Source organism: Aspergillus novofumigatus (assembly GCF_002847465.1).
Source record: "Aspergillus novofumigatus IBT 16806 chromosome Unknown P174scaffold_5, whole genome shotgun sequence".
Lineage (NCBI taxonomy): Eukaryota > Fungi > Ascomycota > Eurotiomycetes > Eurotiales > Aspergillaceae > Aspergillus > Aspergillus novofumigatus.
The window spans coordinates 2,738,833-2,751,943 of record NW_020194278.1 but is presented as its reverse complement, the minus strand read 5'-3'; the positions used below and the strand labels follow the sequence as shown (position 1 = coordinate 2,751,943).

The 13,111-nt window shown below is 48.2% G+C and overlaps 5 protein-coding genes across 5 annotated transcripts; 2 read left to right on the top strand and 3 right to left on the bottom strand.

Annotated features, from left to right (window-relative positions):
• Positions 1 to 484: 484 nt before the first annotated feature.
• On the bottom strand, positions 485 to 2,605 carry P174DRAFT_371676 (HSF-type DNA-binding domain protein; the record flags this gene model as incomplete). The annotated part of the gene is made up of 6 exons (XM_024822387.1): positions 485 to 1,302; positions 1,361 to 1,430; positions 1,502 to 1,845; positions 1,910 to 1,977; positions 2,043 to 2,141; positions 2,253 to 2,605. 6 exons carry the CDS (start codon positions 2,603 to 2,605, stop codon positions 485 to 487), a joined length of 1,752 nt encoding a protein of 583 aa, XP_024681861.1.
• A 1,942-nt stretch (positions 2,606 to 4,547) lies between these two features.
• On the top strand, positions 4,548 to 6,388 carry P174DRAFT_392103 (F-box domain protein; the record flags this gene model as incomplete). The annotated part of the gene is made up of 4 exons (XM_024823539.1): positions 4,548 to 4,787; positions 4,871 to 5,036; positions 5,093 to 5,463; positions 5,515 to 6,388. Exons 1-4 carry the CDS (start codon positions 4,702 to 4,704, stop codon positions 6,386 to 6,388), a joined length of 1,497 nt encoding a protein of 498 aa, XP_024681860.1. The 5' UTR covers positions 4,548 to 4,701.
• Positions 6,389 to 6,461: 73 nt separating this feature from the next.
• Positions 6,462 to 8,757, bottom strand: P174DRAFT_443145 (succinate--CoA ligase (GDP-forming) subunit beta). Its single transcript, XM_024827750.1, has 5 exons — positions 8,205 to 8,757; positions 7,586 to 8,131; positions 7,478 to 7,524; positions 7,133 to 7,425; positions 6,462 to 7,062 (listed from the first exon to the last, which is right to left on the bottom strand). The coding sequence occupies exons 1-5, from the start codon at positions 8,291 to 8,293 to the stop codon at positions 6,928 to 6,930; spliced, it is 1,110 nt and encodes a 369-aa protein (XP_024681859.1). The 5' UTR covers positions 8,294 to 8,757; the 3' UTR covers positions 6,462 to 6,927.
• Positions 8,758 to 9,200: 443 nt separating this feature from the next.
• Positions 9,201 to 10,595, bottom strand: P174DRAFT_443144 (putative short chain dehydrogenase/reductase). Its single transcript, XM_024827749.1, has 6 exons — positions 10,442 to 10,595; positions 10,151 to 10,363; positions 10,068 to 10,075; positions 9,842 to 9,993; positions 9,684 to 9,778; positions 9,201 to 9,626 (listed from the first exon to the last, which is right to left on the bottom strand). Exons 1-6 carry the CDS (start codon positions 10,483 to 10,485, stop codon positions 9,257 to 9,259), a joined length of 882 nt encoding a protein of 293 aa, XP_024681858.1. The 5' UTR covers positions 10,486 to 10,595; the 3' UTR covers positions 9,201 to 9,256.
• Positions 10,596 to 11,445: 850 nt separating this feature from the next.
• P174DRAFT_409395 (putative C4-dicarboxylate transporter/malic acid transport protein) lies at positions 11,446 to 13,053 on the top strand. The gene is made up of 3 exons (XM_024824204.1): positions 11,446 to 12,170; positions 12,223 to 12,538; positions 12,599 to 13,053. Exons 1-3 carry the CDS (start codon positions 11,897 to 11,899, stop codon positions 12,933 to 12,935), a joined length of 927 nt encoding a protein of 308 aa, XP_024681857.1. The 5' UTR covers positions 11,446 to 11,896; the 3' UTR covers positions 12,936 to 13,053.
• The last annotated feature ends 58 nt before the right edge of the window (positions 13,054 to 13,111 follow it).

The window sequence follows — 13,111 nt, the reverse complement described above, 5'->3', positions numbered from 1 at the left end:
ATAAGTGCAAACACCAATACTGTGGCAAGAAGGCAGTCATCATCGATCTGCATGGTCAGGTATGATATCAACAGAACAGGACATACAAGGATTTCCAGCAGGTATGCTGCGAAAGGAGGGCTGCGCCCTCCAAATTAGTCGTAGAAGACAAAATAAAACAAAGCGTGGCCTCCAACTGTCCTAGAAAACCCGCACTTTTCCTGGAGAGATTGTACAAGTTATATGGGATGAAAGAAAATATAAAGATCAAAGAACGGGGGTGAGATTTCAATGTGATCAGAATATGTGGCAGTGATAGATTGCTCAAATATGCGGATGGTGCTTCTTCAAGAGGTTTGCGCGTATCGCTGTTGCTGCAAGACGGAGAACAGATACTGATGTTCTCATGCTCAACATATGACTTGCGCCTTACATTGGCGGTTCGGTTAGACATTGCAATTGAGCGCGTATACCAGTCTCAGGCTCTTTTTTTTTTTTTTTTTTTTTATTCTAACCGCTTTCGTTTCCGATCTTCGAGGTTGTTATGCTGATCCTCTTCAGGACGTTCCGCTGTATCAGCGGGGTTGAGGAGCGAGTGGACGTTGCTGGCCATGCTGGATCGTCTGGTGGCAGGAAGCGAGGATTCATGCCTAGCATACTTCGATCCACCATATGTCCATGCGTTGTCCACAGTTAGAGTGGATGACGGCTGGTCCGGATTCAAAGGCGGCGTAGCATGTCGCGAACTGCTTTGAAACCGCCGCGGCACTCCCATCTCATACTGAGCCAGCACATCTCGAACCTGCTGCTCACTAGAAGTCGGTGTACGATGGGGTGAGGGTGGCCAAGGTGTAACTGAAGCGCCTTGTGCATTAGCAGGGGGAAACTGGGAAACGTTCGGCGGTGGCCAGCCATGCTGACGGATGTCTGCCGAAGTGTGTCGACGAGCAAGATTTGGTCCCGGCGGAGAAGATACCGAAGACAGAGGATGAGGCATCGGCTGTTGAGGTGGGACTACAGAGGGCACCTGCGGCCGATTATAGTTCGGGGACGAGTTTCCCCCACCAATTGAGCCATACCGGCGAGGAGACACAGCAAGATGCGGGGGCACGGGTGGTCGGATTATGTTATGCCTAGACGTATCCATCATCGATGGTCGACGGCTATCGTCTTGGGGCACCTGGCGTGGGGAAAGAGGCGGCCCGGGATCAACCGACACATTGGCAAAAAATGGTGGCCTGACAGATAAATATGGGTCCGGAGGATTTTCGAGGGCACGCACGACGTCGACATGTTTCTCTATCTCTTTCTGCATGCTGGATACTGTGGTGAGTTAGCGAATGTGGTCATGGTAATGTTGTTTTTTGGTAGTGATGCTCACCATCCCGGTACAGAGGACTGTCCCGATCAGGAATCGTTCCTTGTAGGAAGTGAGAAATCGAATACGTCCACTGAGATCCCGTCAGTGCTCCAGTGTCAGACATAGCAGGCGCCTCGATGAAACTTAAAAGGGTCAACGAACATGATAACATCTGGCCAAACTCTCCGCCATGGCTTGGCATCTTGAGTTGAGAGCTGAATGTGCCTCTTCAGCGCGACTTAAACGGGTATGCATGTCATACAGCGAATGTTCCAAATTAAGCAAGCGCGCTTCAGTCGCATCTGGGACGGGCTCGGCCGGTGTGCCAGGTTGAGAAACAGCGGTCTTGTGGCCGGGGAATGAGTCGCGATGAATCAAGGCATGTCGTGATGCTCGGCGCTTGATTTCGCGCAACCCTACGAGGTCGCCCCGTTTAAAATTCCCATTCCCGTGTTTGAACTCCCATAATGCAGAGTCTGGAGAGCCGGTGTGAAAGACATCGCTCACTATAAAGATACAAAGGGTCAGCAAAAGTACGAACCCATATACACACCCTTCAAAATCATATACCTTTATGAAACCCGTACATATTGAGCTGTCGAACGAAAGACGAGATATTAGTGTGCTTGAAATATTGACTAATGAGGCAAATATCAGCAACCAGGCTACAATATGCGAAGCGCTTTCAAGGGGAGGGACTGACGCGAGAACTTTTGAGAACTCGGATGTTGGCGACATGACAAAGCTGTCGTTGGTGCTCGACCACGATATCAGATGTTGAATACTAGGATCCTCAAGCATACTGTTTAAGTGGCATCAGCAAGGGATCACATGTAAAGGTGCAGATTGTAAGTATAAGATAAGGAAGGGTTTGAGACATCGGTGAGGGCGAACGGAATCTGAGCAAACATACTTGTACAGTTTATGAATGAAAGCGGTCTGAACGACTTTTGGCTGCTGCGCTGCGGCTGCAGCCCCGATTGCTTGATTTGACATTGGAGTATTGTTCATGTTCCCAGTTTCGACCGAACCATTGGAATTCGCGGTGTTTGCGCCCGCCCGATCGCTGTCCGGACTGCTATGGGCGGGCGGCGCAGGACCTGTCGTCGTAGAGGCAGGTGGTGTGACCTCCATGGAGTCACCTGTCGACTGAGCAGAGGATGGAATAGAGGAGGGAAGGACGGTGAGCTTTCGTGTCTTGCCTGGCGCATCTGCAGAACCGGCAGTAAAGGTATTTCGAGACGGAGGATCGGCGAGGTTGCTCATCTCGCGCGGAAGGAACGAGGACGGCCAAGCCGCAGAGGGGAGGAAGCAAGTCTGTGCAGAGCGGATCTTGCAAGAAACCACTTGGACTGAAAATGTGAAGGGTCAACGAAGAGATGGAGCGATCACGTAGTGCCTTTTTTCCTCTCTTCCAGATGTCGGCGGCTCGTGGAGGACTGGAGAACGTGGGAAAGTGGATACAAAGAATCACAGAGCCTGGGCCAAGAAGGCGCGGATCAATACCATAGAGTCTCCGCTTCTAGAGTCATTGCGAAGCGAAGATCCTGTAGATAGAGTGTGGCCTCGATTTCTCTCCTTTTCCTTTTTCTTTTCCCTCTCGCGCGTCGATTTACCAAACAGCGACAGTTCAAGAATTTTTGTTGCCCGCCAGACTCAATGGGTGTGAAGAGTCTTAGACCAGTCCAAAGCTCCTCTTTGCCCCTTTGTTCTCCACTCGTTCCAATCTAGTCTCGGAAGGAGGTGCCAGCATGAAATCGACGAGAGGGGCGAGAGGGACGAGCCGTGGAAGGGCAGGAATGTGTCGCGGACGAGGCGCGTTAAAAGATCGGATCTGCAGATAACCAGATAGCTGCTAGTAGATACCTAGTAGTTGAAGCTGACTATCACGGGTCCGGTTTCTGGCATCCAGTCTAAGAGCTCGGGAAATGACCAACGGAGGCACGGGAACAGCCGATATGTAGGCTCCGTGTCGTTCAAATGCACGATTTCTTTTCTTTGCCTTCACCTCTTCCCCTTTTCGTTTCTGCTCTAGAGTGCCTATGCGATTTTATTGAAATATCCTCTCTGTATATGCCTTATGAAAGAAGGAAAAGGGGGCGATCAGTTCCTCAGAGCATAGAGAGAGAGAATGCGAGAAAAGACAAAGATGAAAATCCGCGGTTGAGGAGATTCTGAAACGAGAATTCAGATAAAGGATTATCTCGAATATATTAAACAATATGACATAAGACAATAATAGATAGACTATAGTTGGTGATACCAACAGAATCGTTAGTAATGATAGGAGTTTAAGGTGCAGATGGATGTTTGGGAACCCCGTAGTCGATAGCGGGCTTACCTGCCACAATCCTACTAAATCCAAGTAGTCTCTTACTAAAATAAGCAGGTAAGCAGTAGTCTGGGCTCTGGAATCTGCACGGAACCGCGGATATGGAACAACAATTGGTTGGTGCAAGGAAGAGTGGCGTGGTAAAAGAAGAAGATATATTGCGACTAGTGATGAGGGGGAGGCGAATAGGGGTAGTAATACGGAGTATGATATATTATGATCTATGAGGGGAGAGAGATGTACTCCATATCTAGGAGAGACAAGACTATCTATGCAAATGGTATTTGTAATTTGATGGATTGCTCTCTACTGAGTAAAAATTAAATAATAGCGATTATGAAGGATCACCAAGAGGAAATCAGTAATAGACAAGCTTGTCCTCTGTAGCTCAGTGGACTCAAAGCCATTGTACGTTTGATACCGAGGAGTGTAGAGAGATGCGGAGTACACATTCAGGCCGCAAACTAGAGAGGTAGATATTGGGTATTGGGATAGATCTGTAGTGCCTAGTCTAAACATGCGCCGTAAATTAACACTAGATTCAATAGTCTGGACGCAGAGGTTTCAATATCCGACTATCATCGTCTTAACCCTGGTTATCTGCCTAGGTGGGTTTATTATCATCTATCTACCCATTGCTATCGTTTGGTACTCCGTCCCTTTGCTAATCATAACGTAGAATATACTCCGGAGTATACTGCGTACATATGTAGTGAAGAATGTTGAATCATAGCTCGATACCTCATATCCAGTACACAGTAGAGTATATTCTATCCAAATTTATACAGCCATCAAGGCATTTCACCCGAGGTGTTATAAACACCCTCTGGGCCTTTTATATATAGGCAAAACATGATGGCGGATCAACTAAGGTAGCTCAGCTGATTCCTTCCTTATCATCACCTTCTCTGAGAGCCTCAACCCTCCCACAGTGTGCCAGATACCTACCCGTCATGGTAGATACTTCTTCCCCTTTACAACGAACGACAACGATGATTCACAGACGCTGGAAAACGATATCCCCGTCACTATGGAATGTGTAGATCCCAACTCGGACGAACAGGAGATCATCACTCGACTCCGAAATCTGAGGACCAAGTCAGCGCGACACAGAGTGTATGGGTTTTCTCAACAAAAGCCTTTTCACGATAATACATATTTTTGAAGACTCATTGACTGACACTAGTCACCAATCCCAGGTTCCATGAACTCATCCACCAGCTAGCTTCTGACGAATGGCGTGACTTGAGGGATCATCTCAATACAAGAACCTTCCAGTGTGATATCCTAGGGTTGCTTCCCCCCGAGGTCGCTGTGCAAGTCGCCCAGCATCTAGACCTGGCGGAAATCCATGTTTTGCAGAGAGTAGGCAATATATGTCAACGTCTTCTGACCATGAATGGCGAAACTCACATTATCAGGTCTCTAGAACTTGGCACAAGCTACTGTCATCTAACCCGGTCCGCAGCGCTGTGTACCGCCGGTATTCAGGCCGCACCCTCAATCTTTGTCATCAGACGTCTCATCACATCTACAACCAGTATGCCAAGCAGAGGATCAGACTGGAGCGAGGAGAACCATCTTCAGCCCTCCGTCGGCGCGAGCCCAGCAATATTAGCCCAGCATGTCTAGACTATTCGAACGGACGGTATGCATGGACTGGCGAAATGACCACGGTCGTCGTGCAGGATCTGCGTTCGCATGCAATGCAGATGTTCTGCACGGAAAACAGAGAACGCATCGGCCACATTCGTCTTTCGGAGTTGATCGTTGCGGTGGTCACTCTACGTGGGTAGGCAGATCAAACTGATTTAGTATTCTCTTACTCATGGAACGGTTTTAGGTACTGCCATGTCTGGAATCTCCGAACGGAGGAGTCAGCATACTTTCGATTGCCGTCCCGCCTATTCCACCTCTTCGTTGTCCGCGGCACCAAGGTTGCTTTCGGCTTCAAGGATCCCGTGGCTGGAAACACTGTTGTCATGCAATGGGACTTCAACACGCGCGATTCCCGCACGTTAGTCGTGGCAGATCACTTAGTGTTTATAGACTTACATTCTACGCTGGATTGCTTGATCTCCATCCATCTACAACGGAATGACAACGTTGATGGCCCTTGGGATCTCGAAGGGGTTCCGTGCAATGCCGCACAATTGCAGGTCGTGAAGCATTGCTTTGATGATTCGTTGGAAGCTCTTCAAACCGCATCGAAAATCCTGACCCTGCCAAAGCTAGAGAACAGCGACTGGGTAGTCCGGCCAAATGCCTGGCTCTCAGAACAATTCAACGACAGAGCGGGAATCCTAATAGCCCGTCCCAAGGGTAGTAAAGATCACCACCCACACTATATTATCGCCATTACCCATTATATCGAGACTGAAGAGGTTTTCTTGCATCTCTTACCCCCGGAGCACACATCCTCCTCCCACTTACACGTTGCACCTATCGACCGCAACCTCTTGTACTACATCAGGATCGAGCGAGCCATGCCCACCATCTGGATTTCGCAACCAGGCGCGCAAGTTCCTTACCGGCCGGCCAAGTCTATGCCTTCTCCGTGGGCGGTCGATCCTGGTCAGCATGATGCCGACGAATATGTGCTCAAGGGAGATCATGATTGTGTTTTGTTGGTCAATAGGGGCGGCGTGAGCGCGTGGTGTTTCGATGAAGCCGCGCAGCCCTTGTGTGCTATTCCTTTCCAAATCTCGGACAACTGAAGATGGTGGCTTCAATGGAATTGAGGATGATGCGTCTTCTATTTTTATGACCAAGAGAAACACTATTCAATTAGAAGGTCTTGAGCTTTTGTCTGGTTCGACAGCTGAGGCGCTTAGAGGAACAGATATTTGGATCGATAGAATACCGAATCGACAAGAAATACATTGACAAAAGGAAAGGAAAAGGAAAAAAAGAATAGATATGGACGATATACAGAACCATCAATGCTCTCTATGATTATGCCACCCTGCCATCCGCGTACTGTGCGGATTTCACTATTATACTAGCCCAATTTACTAATATATTCTGACCGACTCGCGCCCTCGCAATTCAGCATCCGTATCGCTGATCAACCATTCACAGTAGTATCACGAGGGCGGTGAATTTGAGGTCCCCGGTAGGTAGTCCATTTGGTATTTCCAACCATGTCATCACCCATGTAATCAAAGGAAAGTAAAAAGGGAAATCACGAAAGAGAAGACAGAAAGGTGAAACATTAGGCGATGACACATGCTGGACTATCTCAAACCGACGGGGTTTAGATACCAAGGGTGAACTCGACACCGACGTCAATCTCACGGGCCATCTTGACGACCTTGGAGAACTGGACGGACTTCTCGGCGGCGCTCTGGAGGTCCTCAATGGAGAAGATCTTAAGACCGGACTCGTTGATCTATAAATCCTACATTAGCATTTCATGGCCATTTTCGTAGTGTGTGAATGCAAACAGGTTGGCCACGTACCAGCTTCTGAGCCTGCTCCATGTTGGTGCCCTGCAACCGAGCAACGATGGGGATGCGCAGACCCATATCCTCCACGACATTGATCAAACCCTGGGCGATAGCATCGCAGCGGACGATACCACCGAAGATGTTAACGAAGATGGCAGTGACCTTGGGGTCGCTGGTGATGAGCTCAAAAGCAGACTTGATAGCGGCGGGAGTAGCACCACCACCAACATCAAGGAAGTTGGCGGGGCTTCCGCCATTGAGCTTGATGATATCCATGGTGGCCATGGCGAGACCAGCACCGTTGACTAAAGAAGCGGTCAGCATGAGCGCAGTAAGGTAAGTGTTGTCAGGTCGTACCTAGGCATCCAATGTCACCATCCAGCTTGATGAAGTTCAAGCCGTACCTGTCGTCCAAGTTAGAAGAGAAATTACGTGGGTTATGAACTGGGTGCCATCGGGACGTACTCAGCAGCCTTGACCTCATCGGCGTCTTCCTGAGTAGTGTCTCTCCACGAGAAGACCTCCTTCTGTCTGAACTCAGCGTTGTCATCAAAGTTCAGCTTGGCGTCCATAGCCAGAACCTGGTGGTCAGAGGTCTCAGACAGAGGGTTGATCTCAATCTGAGTAGCGTCCTTCTCCATGAAGACCTTGTACAGGTTCTGGATGGTTGTCTTGGCATCCTCGATGCACTGCTCAGAGAAGCCAAGATCGGTAGCAATCTTGCGGGCAATGTCATCAGTCACGCCGACCTTGATGTCAACAGGAGTTGTCATGATAGCCTCAGGGTGTTCCTTGGCAACTGCCTCAATGTCCATACCACCTTGCGATGAGGCAACAATGACGGGGGACTGAGTTGCGCGGTCCATGAGGACGGCAAGGTAGAATTCACGACGAGCGAACTTGCGCTCACAAATGTAGACTGCGTTGCAAAGGCGACCAGCAGCACCAGTCTGCTTGGTGATGAGCTTGTGTCCGATCATCTGGCTAGCGAACATCTTGGCCTCGGTTGGGCTGGAGAAAAATAAATGTCAACAAGAGGACATATCGTAGGCGAAAACAATGAAATTTTAGGGGAATCACTCACGAGTAGATAACGCGCACACCTCCCTTAAGGCCATTGTCGAAGGAACCCTTACCACGGCCACCAGCAAGAACCTGAGCCTTGATCACCATGTCATCGTTCCCTAAAGTGTTTGTCTCAGTAAACCGCGGTCCAGCTTGTCTGTTAAGGGCTCATATATACCGATTGACTTGGCGACAGCCTCAGCTTCCTCCGCCGAGTGGGCGACCTCACCCTTGGGAACTCCGACGCCATACTGCCATCCGGTCAGTCATCTTAGATCTGCGAAATATCGAGTGAACGTTTCCGACAACGTACGGACTTGAGAAGACGGGCAGAGAGGTATTCGTGAATGGACAGGTTTCTCTGTTGCTGAGCCAATCTGGATTGGACGGAGGATTCCTACCAAAATCGCAATGTCAGCAAGCTCAATTTGATGCTAATAGATATGGTATCATGTAATATTATCAAAATAGCACAGGAAAATATCTCACCGTCGCAGCTCTGATAGCTGCAGCGACAGGACGGCTGCTGCGCGCGAGCTTGAACATGATGAAAATAATTTGTCAGAGAGGGGAGAATTTCGAGAAAATAGATAAGAGCACAAGAGAGAAAGAACAGAGCCTCCAAGGTGATTGTTGACAAGAAGGGGCGGATTATCCACTGTTGAGATCTCGGGAAAGGGAACAGCTTTCACTGCTTTTTCACGGCTGCGCTTGTCGGAACAATATTGCGCTTCGTCTGCATTGCACCCGGTCACCTGATGGAGCCAACCAGCGTGCGTGTATAGATGACTAATCGGGTGCATATTGGGGGCGACGCGAATATCACGGAAGGCTGTTATAACTTCTTCCCCGATCACAGTTCCTTGCCGAGACCCATAATCTGCTGGCCTTGTCGTCACTAGAACCAAGAGAAAGCAAGAAATGATAACTGAGTTTGCCGGTCGTCTCCAATCATCTCTGCATTTAACTTCTATACCTCTATGATTCTCTCAGATGCACAGAAATTGTTTTCGTGGTGGAACACCTGTTGGGTTCTTCTAGACTATAGAGCCGAGCAATGATTCTTCGCTTCTATTTCCCTATGGCACTTTTCAACTTGTAGAGCTTGAACATCCGCGTCATGGCGCGATGAAATAGACCCGTCCAAGCCCAACCGCCACATAGGAGCCAAATCAGCCAGCTCTTGTTCCCTTCCCAGATGCAACTCTTTCGTCCTTGCGCCCAGGGCCATAACCAGCGCCATGGCGCTGATCCGTACAGGACCTGCGTTACAACGCTTCGCGCATATGCAGCATGTGGCATCGCGCCATCCTGGCTATGCGTCACACGGCGTGCGTATTCGTCTTCAATAGGAGTGAACAGGGAGTTCGGCTGGAGAGTTCGCTTAGTACGTGCAATGCGGGATTGCACACCCCCAGTGATGACAGTTGTGACATTTACTCTGAAAGGGGTTCAGCATCAGTGAAAAGGGGTAATATGGAGAAACACATTCGCATACCCGAACGGAGCAAGTTCCACCCGCAGTGTGTCGCTGAACGAATGCAGAGCGGCTTTTGAGGCGTTGTAGACCGACCCGAACACATAAGGTATGATCTTGACAAAAAGGGAGACTGTCAGGACCGGAAAAATGACATATAATGAGGAGAATTGACTAACCCCCGCCACACTACCGATCATCACAATAGTGCCCTTTGCCTTAATGAGCAATGGCAAGAAGGCCTGGCATATAGAGATGACCGCGAAGAAGTTGGTTTCAAAAGTTTTCCGGGCTTCCCCCAGGTCTATCTCAGTAGCTGGAACCGTGTAGTCTGTCATACGTGAGTAAAGACTCTCTCTGTGTAAATGACGCACTGCGCAAACTAGGTCCAATTTGATAACGTACTTCGGCCCCTAGCCACGCAGGTATCAGCATCCAGGTCAATGGTTCCAGCAAAGTCAAGAGGGAGAAGAATACGCATTGTTAACAAGAAAATCAAGTCCCTTGCCCCAAGTCTTTTTTCAACTTCGGAGCAGCAGGCTTTGACACTTTCTTCGTCATCCACTACCAAGTCTAGCGTCTCGATACCCAGGGTTGCTAGATCATCGATGTTCTTTGCATCTCGCGCCGTTGCAAATACGCGCAAACCATTTCGATGGAACTCACGGGCGAGCGCATTGCCTATTCCACCGGGAGAGCACCTAGTTCAGATCACCAAAACGATTAGCGGCGCGCACCGAAACGATTAAAATTCTCAATGCAACAAAATGCTTGGTTACCCAGTGATCAACACAGACTTGCGGTCATCTCGCGCAGTTGTCATTTCTATCACTCAATCCAAATGTACTAAGGCAAGTAAAAGTTACAGAATACTCAGCACTATCGAATCGAATGTCTGAAGAAATTAAGAAGACTAAATAGCTTAGAAAATGCGGCGGATTTGTAGAGGTATGAAGATGTAGACAACTCCGTATCTACTTAAGAGCGAATCAACTGAAACCTCGGCAGACATATAAGCCCCCCACATATCATCTGGACCAATTAGCTGCCAGGTAAGTGTACTTAGTTTGCATTCTCTGGGTATATGCATCCATATTCTCGATTGCCTTGATGATAATAATAATACACTTACCAGGTACCTTCAAGTATCCTATGTTAGCATGACTAGGGCGGGTATTAACTATATAACGGGCTCACGAACAGCTATGGATACCTAGACGATCTGAGTGGATTTCGGAAAACTTTTCAATAAGGTAAGTTTCGTTTGTCGCGAATTGTATAGGTTTTTCTGCAATAATGTACCTCTTATGTCAGTCTATCATGTGTTATAAGAGACACACACGGTAATGGCCATCGATATTTTCTGTTGTATGGATAAGAGCTGATATATATTCTGCTCTGGAAGGCTTTAGCCTTTTAGTTATTGAGTACTTGTACTATTCACTAGGTACTTCGGCTGTGGCGCAGATGTCCAAGTTTGCTGGGATGATACCAAGAAATATTGATGCGCAGCTCTCTTCTGTCCCTATTGAATCCCCGCCATTATCTGCAGTAATTTGTAAACAGGTGCTATAGAGAGTTGTTTCCCTTCAGGTATGACGCACGAAGTGCAGCTCATCAAAACAAGGCCTTCTATATGACATATCAGATCAACGCGGGGCATCCAACACTTTCCGCCATTCAGGCATCCACCGTTCTACTCGTTGTTCTTGGCAGCACTGGTCTGAATCAGTACTTTGGACATCGTCTGGGGTGAAATTTAATGATAATGGTCCACTCATACCAAAGATGATTGCTACCTTTCAGGTATTCTCATGGTTTTAGGGAATGACATATGATTTGATTCGATCGGTCTCTTCCCCACCATCAAATGCTTGTGTGCCGGTACCCGACGGGTCCATTCACCAGTTCACCTCCATTCGCTTCGATCGGGATATCGACGTGTTTCGATTTCCACGGAGGGCTTTCACTGGCTAGATATGGCTTTTAGACCAAAGCATAGACGATTTCTTTGCCCAATTGCCGATCAGCTAACTCCTAGCCTTCATCACTGCACACATCTTTTTCTTTACCCAGTTTTCGTCTTTCCTTGTGAGAACATACATTTTGTCTCTGTCTCTTCCAGGCAAGCATAGCTAAGAACTCAAGCACGAGTAAACCAGCTCCTATGCTTCCGGCGAAGTGCGGATACCTGAGCTTCGAATCATGATCCTACAGTTGTGGGCACAATTGCAATGACAGAGGAAGAGCGTGTGCTGCATAGGAATGAGTTGTCACTACTCTCCCCAACGACCGGAAGGGCAATCCAACAGGCTCGATCTTCCGCGTTAGAAGCACTGCACAATCATTCGTTTTACAAGTACGACAATGAGCGTGTCCCGCTCTCTCGCAGAGACACTGACGCTTCAGCTGCGTCTCTGAGCTGGAAGAAACGAATCAGGCATTTTACTTGGGCCTTCTTTACTCTTTCAATGAGCACTGGTGGTATCGCAAATGCCTTATATAACGGTAAGCTTGCCGTGTTTACGCTTTTTCCCCTGGATGCTGACTTGAGAAATAGTTCCCTATAAATTCCGCGGCCTTGAAACGATCGGTATCGTAGTCTTCCTGTTTAACATTGCACTATACATTATAATATGGTGTATTCTGCTGCTGCGATTCTACCTACATCCATATACCTTCAAATTATCACTTACGCATCCAACGGAGTCATTGTTTGTGCCTGCATCTATCGTCTCATTTGGAACAATCCTGATCAATATTTCTCAGTACGGTCCAGAGGCTACAGGACCTTGGCTAAGTTATGCTGTCGGTGTGTTATTCTGGATTGATGCGGCTCTCGCAGTGATCTTCTCTGCCGGCATCTATCTGCTATTGTATGTGGTATTTTCTCTTCCTGGTTATACAAAAGGTATTGAATGCTCACATTGCCGTAGATGGTCAACTCAGACTTTCACGATAGCCCAGATGACACCTATATGGATCTTCCCGGCGTATCCTATGTTGATAATAGGTCCTCATGCAGGGATCTTAAGCGCAAAACTTGAACCCTCTCGTGCCTTACCTATCATCATTGGGGGAACAACCATACAGGGCATAGGCTTCTTAGTATCATTGACGGTATACTCGGCGGCGTACAGACTCCAGTCTGATGAAAGGAATGTGGCCGTGGGCTGGTGGATCTCGAGGCTGCAGCTCATCCACCCACCGAGAGAACTTTTGTCCTTCCATCCACAGGATCTACGACTCGACGTCAACGACTTACACTTTTGATATCCAGCACGGTTTTGCATGCTTGATACCCTTTTCTACGGTTAGCATTTTAAATGGAAATAGAACGGAACTATGACACTAAAAGTTCATCATACCACAATGAGATAAATGGAGACACAAGAGGTTTAAATAAGCCTGCGCTCATCCTTCAATGATTTGCAGCTGAGCACCTGTAT

Coding starts and splice junctions, on each gene's coding strand:
- P174DRAFT_443145 (XM_024827750.1), bottom strand. CDS start 8,293: ATGGTGATCAAGGCTCAGGTTCTTGCTGGTGGCCGTGGTAAGGGTTCC. Junction 8,132..8,204: donor GGTGTGCGCGTTATCTACTC/GTGAGTGATTCC, acceptor ATTTTTCTCCAG/CCCAACCGAGGCCAAGATGT. Junction 7,426..7,477: donor TGGTGACATTGGATGCCTAG/GTACGACCTGAC, acceptor CCGCTTCTTTAG/TCAACGGTGCTGGTCTCGCC.
- P174DRAFT_443144 (XM_024827749.1), bottom strand. CDS start 10,485: ATGACAACTGCGCGAGATGACCGCAAGTCTGTGTTGATCACTGG. Junction 10,364..10,441: donor AAGTCTGTGTTGATCACTGG/GTAACCAAGCAT, acceptor GATCTGAACTAG/GTGCTCTCCCGGTGGAATAG. Junction 9,779..9,841: donor TGATCGGTAGTGTGGCGGGG/GTTAGTCAATTC, acceptor CTTTTTGTCAAG/ATCATACCTTATGTGTTCGG.
- P174DRAFT_409395 (XM_024824204.1), top strand. CDS start 11,897: ATGACAGAGGAAGAGCGTGTGCTGCATAGGAATGAGTTGTCACTACTC. Junction 12,171..12,222: donor CGCAAATGCCTTATATAACG/GTAAGCTTGCCG, acceptor CTTGAGAAATAG/TTCCCTATAAATTCCGCGGC. Junction 12,539..12,598: donor GCCGGCATCTATCTGCTATT/GTATGTGGTATT, acceptor ACATTGCCGTAG/ATGGTCAACTCAGACTTTCA.